General features: G+C 52.7%; 2 protein-coding genes across 6 annotated transcripts in view; both read left to right on the plus strand.

Moving 5' to 3' along the window:
- The window catches only part of ADGRG5 (adhesion G protein-coupled receptor G5), a 37389-nt gene extending 16369 nt beyond the window's left edge, over positions 1–21020 (plus strand). For 2 of the 5 annotated variants that reach the window (XM_004057708.4, XM_063700238.1), the window contains exons 2-12: positions 4964–5071; positions 5298–5373; positions 6005–6161; positions 6747–6878; positions 7946–8062; positions 9509–9661; positions 10380–10501; positions 10766–11034; positions 13967–14084; positions 18360–18637; positions 18983–21020. In XM_004057708.4, coding sequence (XP_004057756.2) covers positions 5002–5071; positions 5298–5373; positions 6005–6161; positions 6747–6878; positions 7946–8062; positions 9509–9661; positions 10380–10501; positions 10766–11034; positions 13967–14084; positions 18360–18637; positions 18983–19083 — 1593 coding nt within the window. In that variant the 5' untranslated portion in view covers positions 4964–5001 and the 3' untranslated portion in view covers positions 19084–21020. The remainder of the gene's footprint in view (positions 1–4963; positions 5072–5297; positions 5374–6004; positions 6162–6746; positions 6879–7945; positions 8063–9508; positions 9662–10379; positions 10502–10765; positions 11035–13966; positions 14085–18359; positions 18638–18982) is intronic. The other 3 variants (XM_055364352.2, XM_063700240.1, XM_063700239.1) reach the window with 2 other exon arrangements.
- Positions 11349–12270, plus strand: LOC134757465 (uncharacterized; the record flags this gene model as incomplete). Its single annotated transcript, XM_063699792.1, is given in 1 exon segment — positions 11349–12270. A coding segment is annotated over 1 exon segment (585 nt), but the record flags the coding sequence as incomplete, so codon positions are not given.
- Positions 21021–25894: the final 4874 nt, after the last annotated feature.

The following is a 25894-nucleotide window of genomic DNA, read 5'->3' on the forward strand; positions in this document are numbered from 1 at the left end:
CTCCTTGCTTCCTAGATGGGATGGCGGCCGGGCAGAGACGCTCCTCACTTTCCAGACTGGGCAGCCAGGCAGAGGGGCTCCTCACATCCCAGACGATGGGCGGCCAGGCGGAGACGCTCCTTACTTCCCAGACGGGGTGGCGGCCGGGCAGAGGCTGCAATCTCGGCACTTTGGGAGGCCAAGGCAGGCGGCTGGGAGGTGGAGGTTGTAGCAAGCCGAGATCACGCCACTGCACTCCAGCCTGGGCACCATTGAGCACTGAGTGAACGAGACTCCGTCTGCAATCCCGGCACCTCGGGAGGCCGAGGCTGGCAGATCACTCGCGGTTAGGAGCTGGAGACCAGCCCGGCCAACACAGCGAAACCCCGTCTCCACCAAAAAAATACGAAAACCAGTCAGGCGTGGCGGCATGCGCCTGAAATCGCAGGCACTCGGCAGGCTGAGGCAGGACAATCAGGCAGGGAGGTTGCAGTGAGCTGAGATGGCAGCAGTACCGTCCAGCTTCGGCTCGGCATCAGAGGGAGACCGTGGAAAGAGAGGGAGAGGGAGAGGGAGACGGAGAGGGAGAGGGAGAGGGAGAGGGAGAGGGAGCAAGTTCAAGGATTCTTTACTTTGCTGTGTCCAGTTTGCTAATAAACCCATTGAAGGAATTCTTCATCACTGATATCGAGTTTTTTATTTCTAACATTTCTACTTGACTAGCCTTAATAGTTTCCATTGTTCTGCTGAAATTTCCCATCTGTTCTTAGAAGTTTACCTTTTCCACTACACCCTTTAACATATTTATCAGAGCTATCTTGTCTCTATATGATAGTTCCAACATTTTGGCCATCTCTAAGATCTGGTTCTGTATGTCTTAAAATCTTTGACTAACTACCAGGCATTGTGTGTAATGGAACAGTAGTAAAGTAAATGATATTTATGCCTAGAAATTGGAATATTTCTTATGTCATGGCTGTAGTATAGGCCTCAAGTCAATATAATCTGTAGTTGATTTGGGTTTAAGTTTTATTTATTTATCTGTTTATTTAGAGATGGAGTCTCACTATGTTGCCCAGGCCAATCTTGAACTCTTGGGCTCAAATGATCCTCCTGCCTTGGCCTCCCAAAGTGCTGGGATTACAGGCATGAGCCACAGTGCCCAGCTGGATTTAGGTTTTGTTGTTGCTGTAGTTACCTTCTATACCTTCTATAGTTACCTGCTATACTACAGGCTCCAAATTTCTCCAGTGGTGGACTGTCCCTACATTGTGTTCAGCATGAGGACTTGAGTCCCACAGGAATTTTCCCAGTGTCCCCACTCCGCGCTCAGCATTGCATGCATGCAACACAGAGGAAATCTCTCTTTGTGTTCTAGTCCCTTCTCCAGCAGTAGACTGCTGTTACTTGTTGCTTGGTGCAAGGCTTGTGGTGGAGGCAGTGAATTCTTGATTCTCCTGCTCTAGCTTCAGCCTTAGACAGTCTTGAGCCCCAGGAGTAGGGCTTTCTAAGTGTTCCTGTTTCTCCTCCAGTTTTTGACAACCTCTGCTTCTTATTCAGTGCAGGTACTAGAGTGCAGGCAGACTTCTTCCCCTTCATCCCCATGGGAACCAAACTCTGCCTTATTGGTTGGGGGATCTTGAGTGGAAGTGAGATTCCTGTTCTTTTCCCAGTAGTAGCAGCAGCCCTCTGTTTTATATCAGTGCAAAATCCTGGACACTAATGGGTTGCCTCTTCCTTGCCAGTGTCCAGTGGCTTTTTTTTTTTTTTTGGTTTTCTTCTGAGACAGGGTCTCACTCTGTTGTCCAGGATGGAGTACAGTGGTGCTATCACGGCTCACTGCCGCCTCCAACTTCCCAGGCTCAGGTGATCCTCACACCTCAGCCTCCTAAGTAGCTTGGACTACAGGTGTGCACCACCACATCTGCCTAATTTTTTTTTTTTTTTTTTTTTTTTTTTTTTTTTTAGAGACAGAGTTTTGCCATGTTGCCCAGGCTGGTCTCGAACCCCTAGGCTCAAGCAATTCGCCTACCTCGGCCACCCAAAGTGTTGGGATTACAGGCATGAGCCAAGGCGCCCAGCACTGATGTCTTTTGCTTAGTGTCACTGCAGCATTGTGGTGGGAGGGTCTTCTACTCCTCCAGCAGCAGCAGTCAACATTTGCTTTATAGCAGGTCAGGGACCTGTGGGATGGGCATCTTAAATCAAAGCAAAGCCAGGGTGCAGGTGTTTATCTCTCGGTAGCAGCCAATTACCACCTTGCACTCACGCAGGGCCCAGAGTGCAGATGGGCTTCTCCAGGTAATCCTGCTCCACCCTCAACCCTTGGCATGTCCTGCATGGCTATGTTACCATGGGGCCTCTCTCAGGCCCTGTCCCACTCCACATCATTCTCATGAGCATCCAGTGGAGGACTGTAGGAAGAAAGTGAGGGTACAGGTTACACTTGTGTCTGGGGCTCCCAGTAAACTGCCACTCTAGCTAATGCTCAGCCATTAAGATTTCATTAAGATACTAATCATTTTCTCCTTATCTACTTTTGCGGCAACTACCTATTCCTCTGTGCTCTGTCAAACATGAAACAGATCATGTGTTTCATCCATCAAAGATAATGTGTTCTAGTTACCTCCAGAAACCAGTTTGCTTGGTGGCCTGTGACCCCAGCTCTCCAGTAGGCTAAAAAAAAAAAGATTTTGTATATTATTTGGCTTTCCCATTGTTATGATGGGAACAATACTCCCATCTGACTCTCTACTTTCTAGGTGGAAATCGAAATCATCTTAATATGGTTTTTACACAATTAAAAAAACTCCTGTTCAATGTTTCTATTATGACTATATGCATTACATTCCATATTAAGTCGTGTAGCAGCATTTCATTTTCTTGTACAACTTGGTTTTCTTGAAATTAATTGCTTCTTTTTATTTTTGCATTTATAAACTTCGGTAAGACATCTCAAAAAACAATTTTTCTAGATGTTCAAACCTATTCGATAGTCTATCTACTCTCCTTTTCCTCTTCCGTATTTTTTTCTTGAAGACCTCCCTCCCAGGGCATTCTTTTCTCCTGCTCCCTCCGGATGGGAAATGCCCTAGTCCTGCTGTTCAGCATCAACCCGGGCCTTCCCTTCACACATTTTCTGGGGAGTAGCTTTACCTCTCCCATGGTAGGATACAGGGTTTCCTGTATCCTGTGTCTTCTTTCATGATATACTTTCTCATTTTGTTGGAGCACATCCTCCAGCAGCTTCTCAAGAAAGGGTGTGTGTTTTGAAATTCTCAGTAATCCTTGGTTGACCATTCAAGAGAGGAGCACTAAAAACCTAATTGCTTGGCAGAGCTTGGTGACTGGTGAAATTTCACTGTAAGTTAGGTCTTGGCCATAACATTGAGGAACACAAAAATGGAAGTAGCTATGGGATACTATTCTTGGAATGGTTAGCTCCTCAGAGACTTTTCTCCTGCCTTGGGGCCTAACCCTGGTTGCTGCAGTCTTCTGGAATCTGAGTGGGGGAGGATGTGGGGAGGGGATATTGCTTAATTCCCCCTTCTGTTCTGATTATGGTGCATACTCTCTCCAGAGAGTAAACTTTGTGTGGAGCAGGACTGGGGATGGTAGGATGGTGAGGAAACTCCTGAATACTGGAGGTGGCAGGGGAGATCTGGGGACTGAGTTGGGCGTTTTAAAGACTCACAACCAACGAACTCTGTTTTTATTTTTATTTTTTATTTTTTTGAGACAAGGTCTCATTCTGTTGCCCAGGCTGGAGTGCAGTGGTATGATTTTGACTCACTGCAGCCTCCATCTACTGGGCAGGATCCACCTCACCCACCTGAGTAGCTGGAGACACAAGCACAGGCCACCATACCCAGCTAATTTTTGTATTTTTTTTGTAGAATCAGGGTTTTGCCATGTTGCCCAGGCTGGTCTGGAACTCCTGGTCTCAAGCGATCCTCCTGCCTTGGCCTCCCAAAGAGTTGGGATCACAGGCATGAGCCGCCGTGCCTGGCCAACAATCGCTGTTTTTATCCTCTTCCTTCATCCCCACTTCAGAGGTTACGGATGCCCCCAGTTCTCAAGTGCTTCCAAGGTTGTGAGGCTTCTCCTTATCTCCTGCCAACACCACACCTCTCCCCACTGCAGGCACTTGGGTTCAACTTTTTTCGGTCTGCTAAACGTCTTACCAGGTGCCACCTACTTGTAGCCTCCAAAATTTAGCTGACATCTCCCATCTCTGCAGTTGTTTTCTTTCCCATTGTTCTGTCTTTGTGCCTGTTTTCTAAGGAGTAGCTTTACCTCTCCCATGGTAGGGTACAGGGTTTCCTGTACCCTGTGTCTTCTTTCATGATTTACTCTCTCATTTTGTTGGAGCACATCCTCCAGCAGCTTCCTGAGAGGCTTTGTGCCTCTTTTCTTCCCCATTGTACTGTTTTTCATGCCTCTTTTCTTTCCCATTGTTCTGTGGCTTTGTGCCTATTTTATTCATTCCCTCTCATTTTAGTGGGGCTTTAAGGGGCAGACATAAATTTCTCTATTGAAGCAGAAGTTTATTAGTTCATTTTAAAATGGAGGAAAATGAGGGCAGAGGAGAGACAGATCCTACCCAAAGCCGCATGATGAGTTAATGGCAGGGCTGGATGGGGTTTACATGTTGCTTTCTCCCAAACACCTTCCCCCTGGGTAGAAGCTGGGATCCTGGGGAAGCCCCCAGAATCCCTTTTTGGGAAGGGGAGTGTATCAGGCGGAGCTGCTAATGGCAGCCATTACTTGGTGGTCAAGGATTCTGGAGTCTTAGAGACCTGGCTTTAGGCAGGTTTAAGTAAAGCAAGACCCTTTGCCCTTCATCCTCAGCTTCCTCATCTGTGAAATGCAGGAGTGGTGAGTCAAATAAGATGCTGCATGTCCTACTCTTGGGACATGCCAGACACCTAGAAGTTAGAGGTTGCTCTTTTATCATCATGGTGATGGCATGCACCTTTTTCAGGGCCGGAGCCAGTTCTTGGAGGAGACTCTGCACAGGGCATGGATCACTGTGGTGCCCTTTTCCTGTGCCTGTGCCTGTGCCTTCTGACTTTGCAGAATGCAACAGCAGGTAAGGGGGCTCTGCTGAACTGGGGGCAGCCCTAGCCCAGTCCTGGGACTGTGATGCAAAAGGGGGAGGCGTCAAACCATGGGAGATTGAAAAGGGCCACTTAGGCTTCCTGGGGGCAGCAGGAGCTGCTTGTGAACTAGACTCTCAGGGTGGGATGGAAAGCCCAGAGGTTGTGGGGCCAGAGGGCAGTTGAGACACATACTGAGGGGGAGGTGTGTCCCCACAGAGACACGGGAAGAACTCCTGAGCTACATGGAGAATATGCAGGTGTCCAGGGGCCGGAGCTCAGTTTTTTCCTCTCGGTGAGTTGGATGTGCCTCCCACCCCAAGCCTGCACCTTGAATCAGTGGGTCAGGGTTAGTCTAATGTAGACTCTTAACTGTGCATTTTTTCAGCACTTTTATTGAGCACCTACTGCATGCCTGACACTAGGCTCTGGGGATGCAGGATGGGCATGTCACTGCCCTCATGAAGTTTATCATCGAGGAATGGGGGCCCTTAATCATAGATGTCATGACACTAAGTGCAGAATTATGGGTCTCCATGCATTTTCCTGGGAAGGGGCTCTAAGATTCTGGCTGGGCTCTCCAGGGTCTATGACCCAAAGACTGAGCAGCTCTAGGTGAGCGGCCAGTGCTGAAGACTGGTCAGGGCTAAGAGTGGCTACTGGGAAGCTGTGAGGGAGCAGTCAGGGAAGGCTTCCTGGAGGAGGTGACAATAAACTGGGACCTGAACAGGAGTTAATCAAGAGGAGGGGATAGATGGGGTAGGGAGGTAACAGTGTGCCAAGGACACTGTGTGTGCAGTGGTCTGGAGGTGCGTGTGACAGAGGTGTGGGTGGGGAGGCCCTGCCCTCCCAGGCTGTCTACAGCCCCCTCTCACCCTTACCCCACTCCGGGCTCTGGCCTCCCTGGCCATCTCTCTGGGCTGCAGTCAACTCCACCAGCTGGAGCAGATGCTACTGAACACCAGCTTCCCAGGCTACAACCTGACCTTGCAGACACCCACCATCCAGTCTCTGGCCTTCAAGCTGAGCTGTGACTTCTCTGGCCTCTCGCTGACCAGTGCCACTCTGAAGCGGGTGCCCCAGGTCAGAGGCTGTGGGTTGGGGTCTGTGGCCAGCTGCCCCGCCCTAGAAGTCCTCCAGACATTTAAGGTCTGGACTTTCTTTAGGCTCCACTGTCTTCCTCCCCACACCCCACAGTCCAGGCTCTGCCTAACTGGCAGTGAGTTGCCTCCTCTGTAAAATGGGGCTGATACTCGCTGTGTGAACTGTGGAAAGGGAGGTGCTTTATTGCCCCTCCTTCCTGCTTTGGCTGGAGGCTGCCTGCTGCGGGAGGCGCTGTGGGAGAGGCCAGAAACCCTGGCTCCTTTTAGGACCCTGGGGTGATCAGCTGGGTCCCTGGCAGGGGCTGGGGCTGGTGCTGGGGCTGGGTGCTGAGGTAGCTCCATCTTCAGGGGTCCAGTGGGTCAGGTAAACATCCAAAACTCAGGAACAGCATGGAGGGAAGGCCTGGGATCTTGGGAAGTTTGGGAGGAGATGCAGCCTGGGGGGAGAAGGTTCTGTGGGTGGAAACCCCAAGGAAGGTTTCACGGGGAGTGGGAGGCAGTGAAGGTGTTGGGGTCAGGTCTCCAGGTCCTGGTTGCCAAACAGCCTGTTTGCGACCCTCCGCAGGCAGGAGGTCAGCATGCCCGGGGTCAGCACGCCATGCAGTTCCCCGCCGAGCTGACCCGGGACGCCTGCAAGACCCGCCCCAGGGAGCTGCGGCTCATCTGTATCTACTTCTCCAACACCCACTTTTTCAAGGTCAGTGTGATGGCGGGCCAAGGAGGGTGGGTGCCGGCCCCTTCTTGGGATCCACTGCAGGCGCCCATGTCACTGCCTGGCCTCTGGGTGACCAGCACTGAGTGAGACCAACCAGCCATCTGTGCAATCCAAGCCAGCAATTGTCCCTCTCTGGGCCTCAGTTTCCCTGCCAACTTTAGCAGAATGGTAGGAAGGTATAATTACAATCTGCAAATAAGACCTAAGAAACCTACGATGTGCCTGTCGGTAGGCGGGAGACAGACAAGAAGGCACTTATTATTCCCTGCCCTCAGATAACTCTCTGTCTTGATGCCTAGACTAAGACCTTACAGATTTTTTTTTTTTTTTTTTTTTTTGGCAGAGTCTCGCTCTGTTGCCCAGGCTGGAGTGCAGTGGCATGATCTCGGCTCACTGCAACCTCCGCCTCCTGGGTTCAAGCAATTCCCCTGCCTCAGCCTCCTGGGATTACAGGCGTGCGCCATCATGCCAAGCTAATTTTTGTATTTTTAGTAGAGACCGGGTTTAACCATGTTGGCCAGGCTGATCTTGAACTCCTGGCCTCAAGTGATCTGCCTGCCTTGGCCTCCCAAAATGCTAGGATTATAGGCGTGAGCCACTGAGCCCGGCCTGATCTTAGAGATGTAATGTCAGCAGAAGGTTGATTATAGCCATAGAGATCCAGAGTGATGGATGAGTCAGGGTGGGGTTGGGGCTCTTCCCAGTGGGCAGTCCAGGGGAGCTTCTGGGGAAGGTGCCTTTCAACCTTGGCTTTGAAAGTGAGTGAGGATAGTGGTGAGGTGGAGGGTGTGAGGCTGGAATGCATTAAACGAATGGGAGGTGGAGCAGGGGGTGGTGAGAGGACAGCTTTCCACAGGGCAGAAACAGCACATGCAAAGGCTGGGAGGCTGGGAGGCTGGGAGGCTGGGAGGCTGGGAGGCTGAGAAAGCTTTCACGCTGCACACGTGAAACTCTTGCTGCTTGTTCTCATCCAGGGAAGCGGAGCTCAGACCTCACCCAGGGCCTCCCCATTTCCCCTCCACTCAGCCCTTCTCCTGCTGCCCTTCCAGGATGAAAACAACTCATCTCTGCTGAATAACTACGTCCTGGGGGCCCAGCTGAGTCATGGGCACGTGAACAACCTCAGGGATCCTGTGAACATCAGCTTCTGGCACAACCATAGCCTGGTACTGCTGGGGGCGCCCCCGTTTCCACTGCACCCCTGCCCCTCTGTGACTCTCCTGTTGAACACTGGTTTGACTAGACCCAAACCTGTGGAACCATCTTGGAAATCCATCACACTTTGAAAATTCCTGCTCAAGAAATAAGAGAGAGAGAAGTTTTTACTCATGCATTTGTCAGAATTCTTTCAGTTGCAAGTAAGAAAAGACCACTTCAAGCCAGCTTGAGCACAGAGGGAACTGATTGGCACACATCCATGAAATGTCTAGAGGTGATCCACCAGCTTCAGACATAGCTGGATCCAGGGATGGATCTGATGCCCTTGTGGCTCAGTCTCTCTCCGTCTCAGCAATGGTCTCCTGTCTTGGCTGTCCATTCTGTGGCATGATGGATGCTGGAGAGCCAGACTTCCTTTCCCTCTTCCCATCAAGCTCTTCCCCCTACTCCCCACCCACAACCTGCCCCAGTGCAGATCAGGGTCTCAGGATCTTAAAGGTTCAGCTGGGTCACATGTCCATCCCTGCACCTGTCACTGTGCCCAGGGGGATGGAATGTGTGGATTGGCCAGGCCTGGGTCACACGGCCCAGGGACTGGGGTGAAGGAGTGAGCTCCTAGGGTAAGTGCAGATGCTGATCCTGGAACAGAGACAGGGCTGCTCGTTGGGGGTGGGGTCAGAGTGGGGTGGTTCACAAGCCTCAGTGCCTCCATTTCTGGTTCCTGGCATTCCTGAAAAGCCCGGAGCCTCTGCTTTCTGGCTTCATCTTCCCTTCAGCTTCACCAGGACTGCCCTGCACTCTAAATTTCACCATCATCCTTTCCTTTCAGCTCTGGGCTTTTGCCACTACGGTTCCCTCCACCTGGAATCCCCTTGCCCTACTCGTGTTGAAATCCAACACATCCTCTAAGGGTTCAGGGCCCCCACCTCCCCTTCTCCCTTTGGGTCAGCTCTGCCTACCCTCCATGGTTTTCCGTGACTACCTGTGTCATTTCCTCCACTTCTCCACCCACGTGGCTTGGCGTTAGGGTTGTCTGTGGATGAGTCTCCCCCAACCAGGCGTGGGTCTGAGCACATTGCTGTTCCCCATGGGGAGGAAGGGAAGGGATCAGCTGGTTATGGAGCACCTACTGTATAAAAGGCCAGAGCTGGACACTCAAGATTCCGTGTTGCCCTTTGTTTTTCCAGCATTGTTGTAACATGGGTACGAATGATCCTATTCTGTAGATGACTAAACTGAGGCTCAGAGCAACTTGGCGTCTTGCCTGGGTCACTCTGAGAGCCCACAGTGGAGGTGGGACAGGAATCTGAGACTGTCTGAGGCCAAAGGCCAGCCAGTGCCTGGTAAAATGTTGGCAAATGTGCAGTTGAGTCACCGTTGGCCCCCAGGACTCCCAGACACTGATCTGCAGCCTTTCCTCTGCACCCTATGACTGACCCAGCATCTCCACCCAGGAAGGCTACACCCTGACCTGTGTCTTCTGGAAGGAGGGAGCCAGGAAACAGCCCTGGGGGGGCTGGAGCCCTGAGGGCTGTCTTACAGAGCAGCCCTCCCGCTCTCAGGTGCTCTGCCGCTGCAACCACCTCACCTACTTTGCTGTTCTCATGGTATGTATGCATCCTGAGTGGGGCTCAGAGCTACAGAGGGCCCTGTGTCTGTGGCAGAGGAGCAAGGCAAAAGCTGGTGCAAGGGACAGAAAGTCCAACTGAAATGGGCTTAAGCAAAAAACAAAAAAAACTTTATGGACTCATGTTTCTGGAAAGCCTGGGTTAGGCTTCAGGCATGGCTTGATCCAGGGGCTGATCACTAAGATCACTAAGATAGCACTCTATCTCTGTCCCTCAACTGTGCTTGCTCTGTGCTGGCTTAGCCCTCAAATAGGATCTCCTTATGAGATAATAATATAGCTGGCAGCAGTTCCAGGCTCATGCCCTGCTAGCTTTCAGGCCAGTGGAATAAAATCTTCTTTTACCCAGTTCTGCCAGCCATGTGCTCATCCCTGACCCAATCACTATAGGCAGAAGGAGGGAGGGCCCTGCTTGACCAGGCCTGGCACCCCTTTCTGCACAAAGAGGGCAAAGTGGTGGAACCCCACAGGTGCATAGGGAGTGGGAGAAGGGAGGCACTCATAGAAGAAGAGGGAGATGGGAGATGTGGAGGGGGCAAAACTGACTGTATCTGCCATGGCCTTGTTCAAGCCAGGTCCATGGCTAGGCTTGTGGGGAAGGGGACTTGGAGAGGAGGCCTCAGGAGGTCCCTCTGACTGAGGCTGGGAGGGAGGGCGATACTATGCTTCTGGCCTCCAGCCCCTCTTCCCTCCTGCAGCAACTCTCCCCAGCCCTGGTCCCTGCAGAGTTGCTGGCACCTCTTACGTACATCTCCCTCGTGGGCTGCAGCATCTCCATCGTGGCCTCGCTGATCACAGTCCTGCTGCACTTCCATTTCAGGTATTCCGCTGCCACAGTGCTGGGCCTGCCCTGCACTGTGGCACATCACGCTTCCTTGTGTCCCATTTAGTCCACTAGAACTGGGTGTGCTTCTCCAGAGGGTGGGGACCAGGAGGCGGGAGACCAGCCTTGTGGTGCGACTGCTGTGGGATCCCTGCCCCTTCTTCGCCTCAGTTTCCCCGTCGGCATGCACCTATGCACCCAGTGGGTAGTGCTGCCTGGGTGATGTCCCTGGGCCATGGAGAGCCATTCTCTCACCTGCAGGAAGCAGAGTGACTCCTTAACACGCATCCACATGAACCTGCATGCCTCCGTGCTGCTCCTGAACATCGCCTTCCTGCTGAGCCCCGCATTTGCAATGTCTCCTGTGCCCGGGTCAGCATGCACGGCTCTGGCCGCTGCCCTGCACTACGCGTTGCTCAGCTGCCTCACCTGGATGGCCATCGAGGGCTTCAACCTCTACCTCCTCCTCGGGCGTGTCTACAACATCTACATCCGCAGATATGTGTTCAAGCTTGGTGTGCTAGGCTGGGGTAAGCACATCATCTCTCCTCTCCTCCTCAGACTTCCAGGCGGGCAGGGTATTGATCCCCTTTAGTCCTTTCTTTCCCCTCCTCCTCATCATCATAGTGGCCATTACATGACCACCAGCTGTGAACTCTGTCTACACCCACCTCTACTTTCTATGTTACTAATTTTATCACCTCTTCCACCTCCATCATCATCATCGTCACCTCCTCCACCACCATTATCACCTCCTCCACCTTCATTATCACCATCACCTCCTCCACCTCCTCCACCACCATTATCACCTCCTCCACCTTCATTATCACCATCACCTCCTCCACCTCCATCACCACCATCATCATCTCATCCACCTCCGTTATCGCCATCACCTCCTCCACCTTCATCACCACCATCATCACCTCCTCCACGTACATCACCACCTTCTTCACCACCATGATCACCTCCTCCACTTCCATCACCACCTCCTCCACCTTCATCACCATCATCATCACCTCCTCCACCTCCACCACCTCTTCCACCTCCTTCATCACCACCATCATCTCCTTCACCTCCACCACCACCTCCTCCACCTCCATCACCTCCATCATCACCTCCTCCACCTCCATCATCATCACCTCCACCTCCATCATCTCCATCACCACCACCTCCACCTCCGTCACCTCCATCATCACCTCCTCCACCTCCATCATCTCCATCACCACCACCTCCACCTCCGTCACCTCCATCATCACCTCCTCCACCTCCATCACCTCCATCACCACCACCTCCACCTCCGTCACCTCCATCACCACCTCCTCCACCTCCATCACCTCCATCACCACCTCCACCTCCATCACCTCCATCACCACCTCCTCCACCATCATCACCTCCATCACCACCTCCTCCACCTCTGTCACCTCCGTGATCACCTCCTCCACCTCCATCATCACCATCATCACCTGCTCCATCTCCTCCACCTCTATCACCACCATCATCACCTCCTCCACCTTCATCATCAACATCACCTCCTCCACCTCCATCACCACCATCACCATCTTCTCCATCTCCGTTATTGCCATCACCTCCTCCACCTTCATCACCACCATCATCACCTCCTCCACGTACATCACCACCTTCTTCACCACCATGATCACCTCCTCCACCTCCATCACCACCTCCTCCACCTTCATCACCATCATTGTCACCTCCTCCACCTCCACCACATCCTCCACTTCCTTCACCACCACCATCATCTCCTTCACCTCCACCACCACCTCCTCCACCTCCATCACCTCCATCATCACCTCCTCCACCTCCATCATCATCACCTCCACCTCCATCATCTCCATCACCACCACCTCCACCTCCATCACCTCCATTACCACCTCCTCCACCTCCATCAATTCCATCACCACCTCCTCCACCTCCATCACCTCCATCACCACCTCCTCCACCTCCATCACCTCCATCACCACCTCCTCCACCTCCATCACCTCCATCACCACCTCCTCCACCTCCATCACCTCCATCACCACCTTCTCCACCTCCATCACCTCCATCACCACCTCCTCCACCTCCATCAACTCCATCACCACCTTCTCCACCTCCATCACCTCCATCACCACCTCCTCCACCTCCATCACCTCCATCACCACCTCCTCCACCTCCATCAACTCCATCACCACCTTCTCCACCTCCATCACCTCCATCACCACCTCCTCCACCTCCATCACCTCCATCACCACCTCCTCCACCTCCATCAACTCCATCACCACCTTCTCCACCTCCATCACCTCCATCACCACCTCCTCCACCTCCATCAACTCCATCACCACCTCCTCCACCTCCATCACCTCCATCACCACCTCCTCCACCTCTATCACCTCCATGATCACCTCCTCCACCTCCGTCATCACCATCATCACCTGCTCCATCTCCTCCACCTCTATCACCACCATCATCACCTCCTCCACCTCTATGACCATCGTCATCACCTCCTCCATCTCCTCCACCTCTATCATCACCATCGTCACCTCCTCCACCTCCATCATCACCATCACCTCCTCCATCTCCTCCACCTCTATCATCAGCATTATCACCTCCTCTACCTCCATCATCACCATCGCCTCCTCCATCTCCTCCACCTCTATCATCGCCATCATCACCTCCTCCACCTTCATCATCACCATCATCACCTCCTCCATCTCCTCCACCTCTGTCACCACCATCATCACCTCCTCCACCTCTATGACCATCGTCATCACCTCCTCCATCTCCTCCACCTCTATCATCACCATCGTCACCTCCTCCACCTCCATCATCACCATCACCTCCTCCATCTCCTCCACCTCTATCATCATCATCATTACCTCCTCCACGTCTATCATCACCGTCACCTCCTCCATCTTCTCCACCTCTGTCATCACCATCATCTCCTCCACCTGCACTATCACCATCATCACTTCCATCTCCTCCACCTCCATCAGCACCATCATCACCTCCTCTACCTCCATTACCGCCTTCATTTTCTCTACCTCCTTCACCACCATCACCACCTCCTCCACCACCTACTCCACCTCCATCACCACCATCATCACTTCCTCCACCTTCTCTATCTCCAGCAGCACCATCACTGGTACCTTCATCACCGTCCTTGCCCCTTTCTTGCTTATCTCTATTTCCTCAGCAGTTCCCCAGTCCTCCCTCCCATTTGCTCCCCACCACCACCTTCCCAGTGTGACCACTCCTCCCTCCACCACTGTTCCATCGTAGAGCCGTCACTAACATCATCTTGGAGGAGAGCTTCCTCCAAACCGCCAGGCTCATTGCTCTGAAGTTGGGGGCTCACAACAGTCTCCTCTCAGTTGTCCCTTGACAAGTGAAATTCTGTGTCAGCAGCCCCAGGGACCGAGGGTCAGCCCTCTCCCACATCTCCTGAGCCTTTGTCCCACCCCTCAGGGGCCCCAGCCCTCCTGGTGCTGCTTTCCCTCTCTGTCGAGAGCTCGGTATATGGACCCTGCACGATCCCCGTCTTCGACAGCTGGGAGAATGGCACAGGCTTCCAGAACATGTCCATGTGAGTGCCCTCAGGGCTGCAGTGGGCTCCCTGGCTCTGGCAGAAGGGCCACATGGGCCTGGGGCTCCAAATGGAATATCCTGTAGGCAAGGCACTGGCTGTGGGGCAGAGAGAGAGCTGGGGCTTAGACAGGGGAGTTTGCAGGGGGCTCCACCACATCCCTTCCATGGATCCAGGTCTCCTGCAGAGGCAGCCTTGTGTTCTATGCTGGTGAAGTCTACGAAGCCAGCGTCTGCTCGCCAACCTGCCAGGGCAGCCGGGCCTCCCGCCTCCTCTGTCCTGCCCTGCCCTCCAGTGCCCAGGCCCTGAGGGTCTGGCTCAGCCTGCACTTGACTCTGTTCCCCTGCAGACCACCTTGCTGCACCTACCCAGGCTCCAACTCCTCCCGACCTGCCCTGGGCACTGCCAGGCCTCTCAAGTCCTTCTAGTCGGACAGGAGTGCTGTGGGGGCTGGGCTTGGGGGAGACAAACAGAGGCAGCGAGGTGGGCCTTTAGGGGCCAGGGGACACGCTGCTGCTTTTTTTTAATAGCCCCTCCCTGCAGGCGAGGACGTTAAGCTTTTTATTATTATGCAACATTTCTAACAGCCAGACATAGACTAGCCTAAGGAACCCCCGCGGGCCCATCACTCACTTGCAGTTGGCTGTGGAACCTTTTTCCTTCTTGGCTGATGCAGGCTCAGGATGGGGGCTGATTCTGTGGCAGGCCTTGGGTATCAGCCGGCTTCGTTTTCACAAGGGCAAGGGTCGGGTCCTGTTGCCAGCCCTATTTTACAGTTAGGGCACCTGAGAAACAGGCAGCTTAAGAACTCTACCTGAGGAGCCCTAGCCAGTCAGTGGCAGAGCTGGGGCTTGGTCTCTGGCAGGCTGGTCCAGAGCCTGGCCCCCAGCCCCTGAAGCAGGGCCGGGGGACTGCGTGCTACATAGGTGGGGCTGATCCCTCTCACAGTGAGGCTCGGGTGTATCAGAGAACATATTCAATTTACATGAATTGTTCTCTGCAATCTCCATGACAACCCATAAGGCAAGTACATAATCATCCCCAACCTACAGATGAGGAAATAGAGGCTCTGGCCTCAGTTTACATACTCTCTGAAGATGTATTTTCTTTTTTCTTTTTTTTTTTTTTTTGAGATGGAGTTTCGCTCTTGTTGCCCAGGCTGGAGTGCAATGGTGTGATCTCAGCTCACTGCAACCTCTGCCTCCTGGGTTCAAGCGATTCTCCTGTGAGTAGCTGGGATTACAGGTGCATGCCACCACACTCAGTTAATTTTTGTATTTTTAGTAGAGACAGAGTTTCAGCATGTTGGCCAGACTGGTCTCAACTTCTGACCTCAGGTGATCCGTCTGCCTTGGCCTCCCAAAGTGCTGGGATTACAGGCGTGAACACTATGCCCAGCCTATTTTCTTATATAATAATGTGATGGGGACAAAGGAGCTTTAGTGACACGTCCACAGGACCCACTAATGCACAGATGTTAGAGAACACCCACCTACTAGCCAGCTTCTCCCTGGGTCTTCCTCACTCTGCCCTCTCCTCTCAGGAAACAATTACCTTGGGGTTTGTGACTTTTTTTTTTTTAATTGAAAACATCTCTTACTACGTATATACACATTCCTAAACCCAAACATCAGTTAAAAACCAAAAACAGGCCAGGCGTGGTGGCTCACGCCTGTAATCCCAGCACTTTGAGAGGCCGAGGTAGGCAGATCGTGAGGTCAGGAGATCAAGACCATCCTGGCTAACACAGTGAAACCCCGTCTCTATTAAAAATACAAAAAATTAGCTGGGCGTGGTGGCAGGCGCCTGTAGTCCCAGTTACTCGGGAGGCTGAGGCAGGAGAATGGCGTGAACCTGGGAGGTGGAGCTTGCAGTGAGCTGAGATCGCCACTGCACTCCAGCCTGGGCGACAGCGAGACTCCGACTCAAACAAACAAACAAATAAAAAACACATCCTGGCCAACATGGAGAAATCCCATCTTTACTAAAAATACAAAAATTAGCCAGACATGGTGGCGGGTGCCCGTAATCCCAGCTACTCAGGAGGCTGAGTCAGGAGAATCGCTTGAACCCGGGAGGTGGAGATTGCAGTGAGCCGAGATTGCAGCACTGCACTCCAGCCTGGAGACAGAGCGAGACTCCGTCTCAAAAAACAAAACAAAACAAATACAACCCTTGAAAATCATTCAGATGTCCACTGATGGGATGCTGGATGAATGGACTGCAGTAGAGCTGTCCCTGTGGGGATATTCCCTAGCGGTGAAAGTGAGTGGTCGCCTACCACACTCATCAACTTGGAGGAATCCCAAAATAATGTCCTGGGACCCTTGTGACTGTAGGGGCAGGAGCCACAAAGTGAACCTCAGCAGGGGATTGTGACAGTTAGGGGCTCAGGCTCTGGGCCTGGGGCTTCAGGATCCAGCTTTGCCTCTAACTGGAATGTGTTCCTGAGCTAGAGCCTGAGTTTCCTCATCTGCAGGATGAGGACGATTATGTACTTGCCTTATGGGTTGTCATGGGGATTGCAGGGGACAAGTCACATAAAGCACATCGTTACTGGTGGAGGGTGTCCAGGTTCTTGGCGTCTTGAACCAAGAATTGGACAAGCCTTGGCATGGTGGCTCGTGCCTGTAATCCCAGGACTTTGGAAGGCCGAGGCAGGTGGATCAACTGAGGTCAGGAGTTCGAGATCAGCCTGGACAACACGGTGAAACCCTGTCTTTACTAAAAATACACAAAAATTAGCTGGGCGTGGTGTCAGGATTCTGTAGTCCCAGCTACTCAGGAGGCTGAGAGAGGAGAATTGCTTGAACCTGGGAGGCGGAGGTTGCAGTGAGCCAAGATCACATCACTGCACTCCAGCCTGGTGACAGAGATTCCCTCTCAAAAAAAAAAAAAAAAAAAAAAAGGACAAAGTGAGGAACGAATTAAGCAAGAAAAGCAGAGATTGATTGAAAATGAAAGTACACGCTACAGTGTGGGAGTGGGCCAGAGCATAGGGCCTCAAGAGCCCTATTACAGAATTTGTGGAGATTTAAATATGCTCTAGAGGTTTCCATTGGTTACTTGATGTACACCCTCTGTAAATGAGGAGGATGAAGTAAAGTTACAAAGTCATTTGGCATATGCCCTATGTAAATGGAGAGGATATTTTCTGTCATAGCTGAAGTGTTTCCATTTGATTTATTTTTATTTATTTTGAGATGGAATCTCGCTCTGTCGCCCAGGCTAGAGTGCAGTGGTGCGATCTCGGCTCACTGCAACCTCTGCCTCTCGGGTTCAAGTGATTCTCCTGCCTCAGCCTCCCGAGCAGCTGGGATTACAGGCACCTGCCACCACGCCCGGCTAATTTTTGTATTTTTAGTACAGACGGGGTTTCACCATGTTGGCCAGGATGGTCTCCAACTCCTGACCTCAAGTGATTCGCCCACCTTGGCCTCCCAAAGTGCTGAGATTACAGGCATGAGCCACCGCGCCTGGCCTCCATTTGATTTAGTTCTAGGAAGTCCTTACGTTTCCCTGTCTCTAAACCCTTTTCTCCTGCCTCAGCATGACATTGTGTCCGACTAAAAGGTGGCATCTGTCTTGAAGGTGTCTTGGGGAGGCAAAGGGCAGAGGCCTCCGGGAGGGCGTGGGACCGGGGCTGGCTTCGGTTAGTTCTCCATGGCTCTCTGCTCAGCCCTCAGTGGGCTCTCCTGCGGCTCTGTGTGCTCTCAGGTTGACACTTGAAGGGTCCCTGTCCACCAAGCCACAGGTTGGCAGCCCGCCCACTCTCCAGCGCAGGCCTTGGTGGCCCCGTCTAGGTGGGGAGTGGCTCCTGGGGAGGGGCGTCCCACTGCAGAGATGGTGATGAGGCGGTGACAACCATGTAGTGGGGTGGAAGGGGAAGTTTCCAGGAAAGAGGGCTCCGGGCCAAGGATCCAATAGAAGATGGGGCATGCCGGCCTTGGGCTGGCCATGGAAGCAGAGAGGAGTGAGATGTGGAAAGGAGAGAGGAAGAATTTTCAGGGGGGTGAAGACATGGGGACGTGAGAGAAACCACTGTGGCTGGAAAGGTGGGCATGAGGGAGCTTCAGAAGGTTGACCAAGGAGGCAGATGTGTCCTCTGATGGTGGCCTGGCTGGAAAGCCGGGTGAGGGGTTTCACTGTGTGTTCAGTCAGGCAAGAAACAATAGGGCCGGAGCCAGGAGACCGAGTGGGGCTTCAGGGAGTGACGCTGGCCTCCCCGCGGGCCTGGGAGCCACTGTGAGCCTGACACGTCACCCTCCCCTGCAGATGCTGGGTGCGGAGCCCCGTGGTGCACAGTGTCCTGGTCATGGGCTACGGCGGCCTCACGTCCCTCTTCAACCTGGTGGTGCTGGCCTGGGCGCTGTGGACCCTGCGCAGGCTGCGGGAGCGGGCGGATGCACCGAGTGCCAGGGCCTGCCATGACACTGTCACTGTGCTGGGCCTCACCGTGCTGCTGGGAACCACCTGGGCCTTGGCCTTCTTTTCTTTTGGCGTCTTCCTGCTGCCCCAGCTGTTCCTCTTCACCATCTTAAACTCGCTCTACGGTAGGGCTGGAGGGCGGCCTGGAGGAAGCTACCTGGCAGGGGGTGTATGGCTGGTGGGATGTTCACTGCTAAAGGGGTTCAGGTGAAGGGGGCGAGTGGGGGACTAACATCCAGCCCACAGCTCCACTAGCTAAGCTGGTGGGGGCTACATCTGCATGAAGGTACCCTATGGACTGGCCACAGCAGCTCTTCCAGCTCTGAGGCTCTGCCCCTCTGGCCTCCTACAGTAAGAGATTCTGGGAGTTGCCCATGGGCCCCAGGGAGGCCAGCTCGCTGCAGCCAAGGAGACCCTGGCCTTTGGGGAAGCCCATGCTGCCCCGTGGAACTCCCGCCTTTCTCTTGCAGGTTTCTTCCTTTTCCTGTGGTTCTGCTCCCAGCGGTGCCGCTCAGAAGCAGAGGCCAAGGCACAGATAGAGGCCTTCAGCTCCTCCCAAACAACACAGTAGTCCGGGCCTCCTGGCCTGGAACCCTCAGCCTCTCTGGCCACCAGTAGCCTAAGGCTACGGCTCCCGCTAGAGAGGGTGGCAGGCCTGCTGCTGGACCCCAGAGGCCACTGTGACCGCCAAGGGGCCTTTTCCACTTCCACGGCCTCTCCAGGCACTGAGGGGAAGGCATTGCTCTACCTCTCCCTGACATTTTGCTCCGGGGCAGATCCAACCTTACCTGGGGCAGCAAACTTTGTCCTGGTACCTGGGCCCAGCTCGCCAGGGATGTGGGCAGAGCACCAGCCTGGGCATCAGGAGGCCAAGTTTCAAGGACTGTCTTTGAGTCTGTCTGTATGACCTTGGGCCTGCCACTTCTCACAGACCCTAGGTATCCACAGCTGTGACATGGGGGCAAGCGGCTTTGTTTCAGCCTAACCCAGGAGCTTAGTAAAAATTGCATAAGACCAGGGGGAAGAGTGTCAGCGTGGGGTGGGAATTCCCGCGGCCTCCACCTGCTTGCTAGGGGCAGGATCTCATTCAGGCTGCCCTGGAAGCACCTGCTTGGCCCTGCCACCTTCCTCCAGGGGAGGGCCAGATGGCATCCTGGCTTGGGGCGGGTGGGACCTACCCAGGCTCTGAGACTTTACTGGCCTATGCCTGAGGCCTCTTTTCCTTTAACTCCCTAAATTATGATGACTCCAAGTCCAAGCCCACCCTTCCCAAAGATTGGGAGGTTCCGCCGTTGCCAGAGGTTCCTCCTGCGGTGCTCCCAAGACTTCCATAGACCATCTGGACCAGTAGCCCGACCCACAGTTTTCTTGGGGGCAGAGGAAAACGCTTCTTTCTCCTCCAGCTGAATCAGCTGGATCCCAGTGTCCTGGCTGTTTGGTGATTGGGCAAGATTGAATTTGCCCAGGTAGGCGTGAGAGTGTGGGTTTTAAATTCGAAGCTCAGGCCATAGTTTCAGAGAATCACCCTTACCCCAGACCTTCATGAGACAGTGCTCATGAAGCCAGTGCGTTTCCCAGAACGAACACGAGGCGGCACCGTTGGTCCACACTCAGAGGCCCTTGGCGCCAAGACTGCATCTAGAATTGCTCAAACACCTGTTTGCAGACCCCATGCACCAGCTGGAGGGGCTGTAACTGCAGGACTGCGCCTACTGAGTGACCCATTTCCTCCAGGAGGAAAGGCAAGACACGCTTACACGGCCATTTGTCTCTTTTCCCAATGCGGCGGTGCACTTTCGCTCTTGGGGGCTGCACCCCAGACATAGCTGGCACCAGAGCAGGGTGCTCAGGTGGTAGGTGCTCAGGGCCCTGCCCCAGGCCACTGGGCCGTTTTGATGACCTCGAAGGTCACAGGCAGAAAATAGGAGCAGGATTTCCCCTGGGGAAAAGTTCTCCTGGGACATCTTCTGCTCTTCTGTACATTTCTAGATGCAAATAACTCCTTCACCAGGCAGTGAGTGGCGTAGGCTCTGGAGCCAGGCTGCCTGGGCTCCAATGCCAGCTCTGCCACTTGCTAGCTGTGAGACTGTGGACAAACCACTCAGCCTCTGTGTGCCTCAGTTTTCCTATTTGTAAAATAGAGGCCATAGTGGTACCTATTTTGAAGACTAAGTAAAAGAATTCAAATAAAGAGACTTGGCACAGAGTAAGTGCTCAGTAAATGGTTACTGGTATTATCATTAGTATTTTTGCTATTATTATTAACAGTGTTAACTGAGTTTCAGAGGCCAGCCTGTCTAAGCCCCAGGCCCAGCTCTGCTCAACCTTGTAGGCACAACCCCTTCTTAGGCACATCTCACCATGCCTCAGTTTCTTTCCCCAGACGGGTCTCTACTCCCACCTCGCTGACTTTCTGCTGTTCTAGGAATAGTCCCCACACAGTGCAGCCTCCAGGCCATGCCACATGTCCCCCGACCTCCCAGTTCCCCAATCTTCCGGTCTACAGAAATTCCTGGTGGTCATTTATCACATGTACAAAATTGCCCCAGCGGTGCATAGAGAAGGCCTCTTTCCCACGCTAACTCCAGGCAGATTCTCCCCACCCCCGCCACCATCTGGGTGATGTGAGCACCCATCCAAGCTCCCATGGTTAAGCCCAGGCTCTCCAGGCCTTGGGGCAGGGGGTCCCCTTGCTAATGAGGGTCCCGAGGAATTATGGGAACCTTTAGCCCTTCTCTTGGGCAGCCCCAGGGAGTGGGGACACAGGCTCCTGCCGTGGCTGGGTCTGCGTAGAGCCCCCCAGCCCAGGACCCGGCCTCTCAGACCCCACCAAGCCCAGGGCTTGCCCGAGGGAGGATGTGGCCACAGCGACACGGGAGGAGACTGGCAGTTCCAGGAAGCAGCCCCAAGCGTGTGGCCCTGAGCCCCACTGGGGTCCAGGCCCTGGGCAGGGACCACTTCCTGGAAATGTCTCACCAGGTGTTGGGGAGGGACTGAGGGAGATAGTGTGGAGCCAGGCAGGGCCCCTCTTCCCCCTTCCTCTCTCTCCCAGCAGAGCCCAGATGGGGCCCTGGGGCCAGCTCTTGGGAGCTTCCAGACTTAGCAGGAGGATGGAATGGGGTGGAGTCTGGGGGCTGCTGTTCAGGGCCAGGGACTCAGAGCAGGCACTTGGTGAACAGATGACATGTAAATGTCAACGGGACCACAGATTAGGAGATTTCTGTGTGTGGTTTTGTTAGTGTTATTTCAGAAAAGGGTGTGTGCATGTGTGTTTATGGGGGGGCTATTGAAAATAGGGTTGCCAGATAAAATATCAGATGCCCAATTTGGGAGACGTACTAAAACATTATTCATTGTCTACTTGGATTCACATGTAGCAGGGTATCCTATTATTGATGTATTTTGATTTTGCTAAACCTGGAAGCTCTAATGAGAAGAGCATTGGCTCAGGAGTCCGGGGTGTGGACTCTTCACTCTCTAAATCCACCCAGGCTGTGCTGAGGGGGAAGCCCCTCTGCCCACTGGATGAGTCCCCCTCATTCACAGCCCACTCAGCTTGAGGTGTTCCTATTGCCAGCCAAAGCCACCACCAGAAATCCCAAGGGGTCTGCCTTGGGTGTCCCCACCCCTGCTGTCAGCCCTGGCGCAGACCTAGCCTCCATCCCCTGCAGAGGCCCCATGGACCTCCCTGCCTCCCCACTCCCAATTCCAAATTCACCCAGAAGCCAGAGGGTGTTTTCCATCCTGCAGCCTGCCCGTGTCCACCCCTGCGGAAGCCCTTCCAGAGCACCCCCTCTTCATTGCCACACTCCCCAGTGGAACTTGAAAGGCCCAGGGTCCGGCTTGTGTACCCCTCTCCAGCCGTGTCTTACCACTCCTTCCCCCTCCTCCTCGGTGCTGCCACACTGAACAGCTTTCGGTTCCCTGAACAGGTTCTTTCTCATCTCTGGGCTGTTCTCTGTCTGGAAGGCTCTCCCTGTGCATCTCATTTGTGGAGTGATGGCGACACATCCTTCAAATCTCAGTCTTGCACATCCTCATTCCCCTCAATCCAGACTTCAAATCTAGGGCGGGGCCTCCTTTCAGCCCCACCACTCCCGCCCTTCCCCCGTGACAGACGTTATTTCTTTGTATTATGACTGTCCCCATCTGTCTCAGCTGCCAGACCGAGGGCATTTTGGAGACAGGTGCTGTGTCTCATTGGCTCATTCATTCACCCATCATGTAGTTGTTAAACACGTGTTATATTCCAGGCACTGCACTAGTTGCTGAGGATGTATAAATGAACAAGTCATCACATTCTTGTGGCGGAGGAATGTCTCACACTAAACAGTTTAACAAATAGACATAAGATATGACAGGTGGCGACAAGTGCTGAGAAGAAAAATTAAGGAGGGTGAGGGAGTAAAGTGGCCAAGAGCCTGGGTTTCAGCAGAGGGAGCTGGAGAATGAACTCAGGGGCGCTGGAGCTGGGGGCGTGGGAGAGTGTCAGAGAGCTGGCATGAACTGGCGGGTTGCCTGGAGGGGAGGGCTGGTTCCAAAGCCAGTCTTATAGCAATTTTTCCATTTCTTGATAGTGAACTTTGGAAGAGCTAGGGGTGGGGAAGATGGGAAGTTGAACCACCTCTGAGATAAAACTCTCTGAGGGGGCTGAGGTGGTCCTGGGTTGGGGTGCCCCCTGCTACTGGCAAGAGAGAAGCAAACTCAATATGGAGGTAAGCTTCCCTTGGTAAGGCCAGGAGGATGCCCAGAGTGAGACGAAGCAATGAGCTTCAATACAAAACTTACCCAAATCACAAAGTAAGCCACCAAGTGAGAGTCGGCAGAAAAGAAGGAAGCAACAGATTTTAGACCCCAGGGACGGAATACAGAATAGCCATATATGACACGTTTAAAGAAACACAAGATGCAATCGCAAAGATGAGCATATAAAAGAAATGAAGAGAGAGAGAGATATTTGGGGGAAAACAAATGGAACTTCAAGAAATAAAAAGTATTATCTCAAGTTGGATGTGGTGGCTCATGCCTTTAATCCTAGTGACTCAAGAGGCTGAGGCGGGAGGATCACTTGAGGCCAGGAGTTTGAGACCACCCTGGGCAACATAGCAAGACCCCTGTCTCTATAAAAATCAAAAAAATTAGCCAGGCACGGTGGGGCACACCTGTAGTTCCAGCTACTTGGGAGGCTGAGGCGGGAGGATTGCTTGAGCCCAGGCGTTTGCAGCTGCAGTGAGCCGTAGTCACTCCACTGCACTCAAGCCTGAGTGGCAGAGCAAGACCTTGTCTCTACTAAAAAAATAAATAAATAAATAAAAAATATCTCAAAATCTAAAATTCAACAAACAAACAGTTGAATAGAGAATTAATTAGCCCAGCATGGTGGCATGTGCCTGTAGTCCCAGCTACTCAGGAAGCTAAGGTGGGAGGATGGTTTGAGCCTGGGAGGCAGAGGTTGCAGTGAGCTGAGATTGCACCACTGCACCCCAGCCTGGGTGATAGGGCCAGGCCTTGTCTTAACAACAACAACAACAACAACAACAACAAAAAGAGAATTAATAAGCCTGGAGTTATATACATAAAGCATGCAACAGAGATAAGAAGATGGATAACATGAAAAGAGATTAAGAGATATAGAGAATAAGAATGAGAAGATCTTGTATATTGGAGTCCCAAAAGAAGAAAATAAAGGGAATGGGAAAGAGGTGGTATTTGAAGACGAAATGGCTGCAGGTTTTCCAGAAGCGATGAAAAAACACAGTCTCAGAACCAGGAAACACGAAATATCTCAAGCATAATACATAAATCCATGCTTATACACATTTTATTGAAACTACAGAATGTCAGAGGGAGAGAAACGATGAAAGCAGGCAAAGAGAAAGGACAGATTGCCTACCAAGGACAACAGAGCATGAGCTGGCTTCTCAACCACCATGACAGAAGCTAGGAGGCAGCAGTAGTAGCTTTAAAGTGATGACAGCAAATAAATGTCCACTTAGAAGTGTGTCCAGCAGGGGCCAGGTGCTGTGGCTCACGCTTGTAATCCCAGCACTTTCGGAGGCCAAGGTGGGCAGATCACCTGAGGTCAGGAGTTTGAGACCAGCCTGGCCAACATGACGAAACCCCGTCTTTACTAAAAATACAAAATTAGCCAGGTGTGGTGGTGCACACCTGTAATCCCAGCTACTTGGGAGGCTGAGGCAGGAGAATCGCTTGAACCTGGGAGGCAGAGGTTGCAGTGAGCCGAGGTTGCGCCACTGCACTCCAGCCTGAGCGACAAGAGCAAAACTCCGTCTGAAAAAAAAAAAAAAAGAAGTGTGTCCAGCAAAACTGTTCCTGGTGGAAGGTATCCGAGTTACCGTTGGTGAATCCGTCTGGATCTGCCGCAACCTCTTGCCTCCTCAGAAGAAAGAGTTTGACTGAGGGGTATAAGGCAGAAGGAGAGACTGAGGTAAGTTTCAGAGCAGGAGTCAAAGTTTATTGAAAAGCTTTAGGGCCGGGAGCAGTGGCTCACGCCTGTAATCCCAGCACTTTGGGAGGCCGAGGTGGGTGGATCACTTGAGGTCAGGAGTTTGAGACCCCACTGGCCAAACATGGTGAAACCCCATCTCTACTGGTAAAAACACAAAAATTAGCTGGGCCTGGTGGTGGGCGCCTGTAATCCCAGCTACTCGGGAGGCTGAGGCAGGAGAATTGCTTGAACCCAGGAGGCAGAGGTTGCAGCGAGCAGAGATGGCGCCACTGCACTCCATCCAGCCTGGGCAACAGAGTGAGACTGTCTCAATAAACAAAACAAAACAAAGAGCTTTAGAACAGTAAGGAAAGGAAGGAGAAGAAAAGTACAATGTGGAAGAAGGCCAAGCGGTTGACCTGAGAAACCGAGTGCGCAGCTTGGCCTCTTGACTTGGGGTTTGATACCTTGGCATACCTCCAGGATCTTGGAAGTAAGCTGCTTCCCACTCTGGAGATCTTACTGGGAAGCTGCTGACCAGTTGCAGGTGTTTTCTATTAGGAGCCTGCCTTTCCCCCGTACTGGCTGTGACCAATTACTAAACAGAAACAGTTAACAACCACTTGACCACCACCTGATGGTCACCCAGCACTCCTAGTGTGTGGGTGTGTATGTGTGTGGGTGGGTGGGTGTGTGTGTTGGGGGGAAGTCCTTTCCTGCCCTGCTCATACCTAACTAGCTACCTACTGTAATAAAGCTACCATTCAAGAACCAAGAAAAAAAGGAAAAAAATACATTTAACATTTACAGGTAAATAAAAGCTGAGAATGATCCAAAGAAACTCCCAAAGGATGTACCTCAAGAAGGAAGATGATTCCAGGTCAGCCTAAGATGCAAGAAGAAGGAATGGTGAGGTTAGAAAATGGTAAAAGGC

Source organism: Gorilla gorilla, chromosome 18 (genome assembly GCF_029281585.2).
Source record: "Gorilla gorilla gorilla isolate KB3781 chromosome 18, NHGRI_mGorGor1-v2.1_pri, whole genome shotgun sequence".
NCBI lineage: Eukaryota > Metazoa > Chordata > Mammalia > Primates > Hominidae > Gorilla > Gorilla gorilla.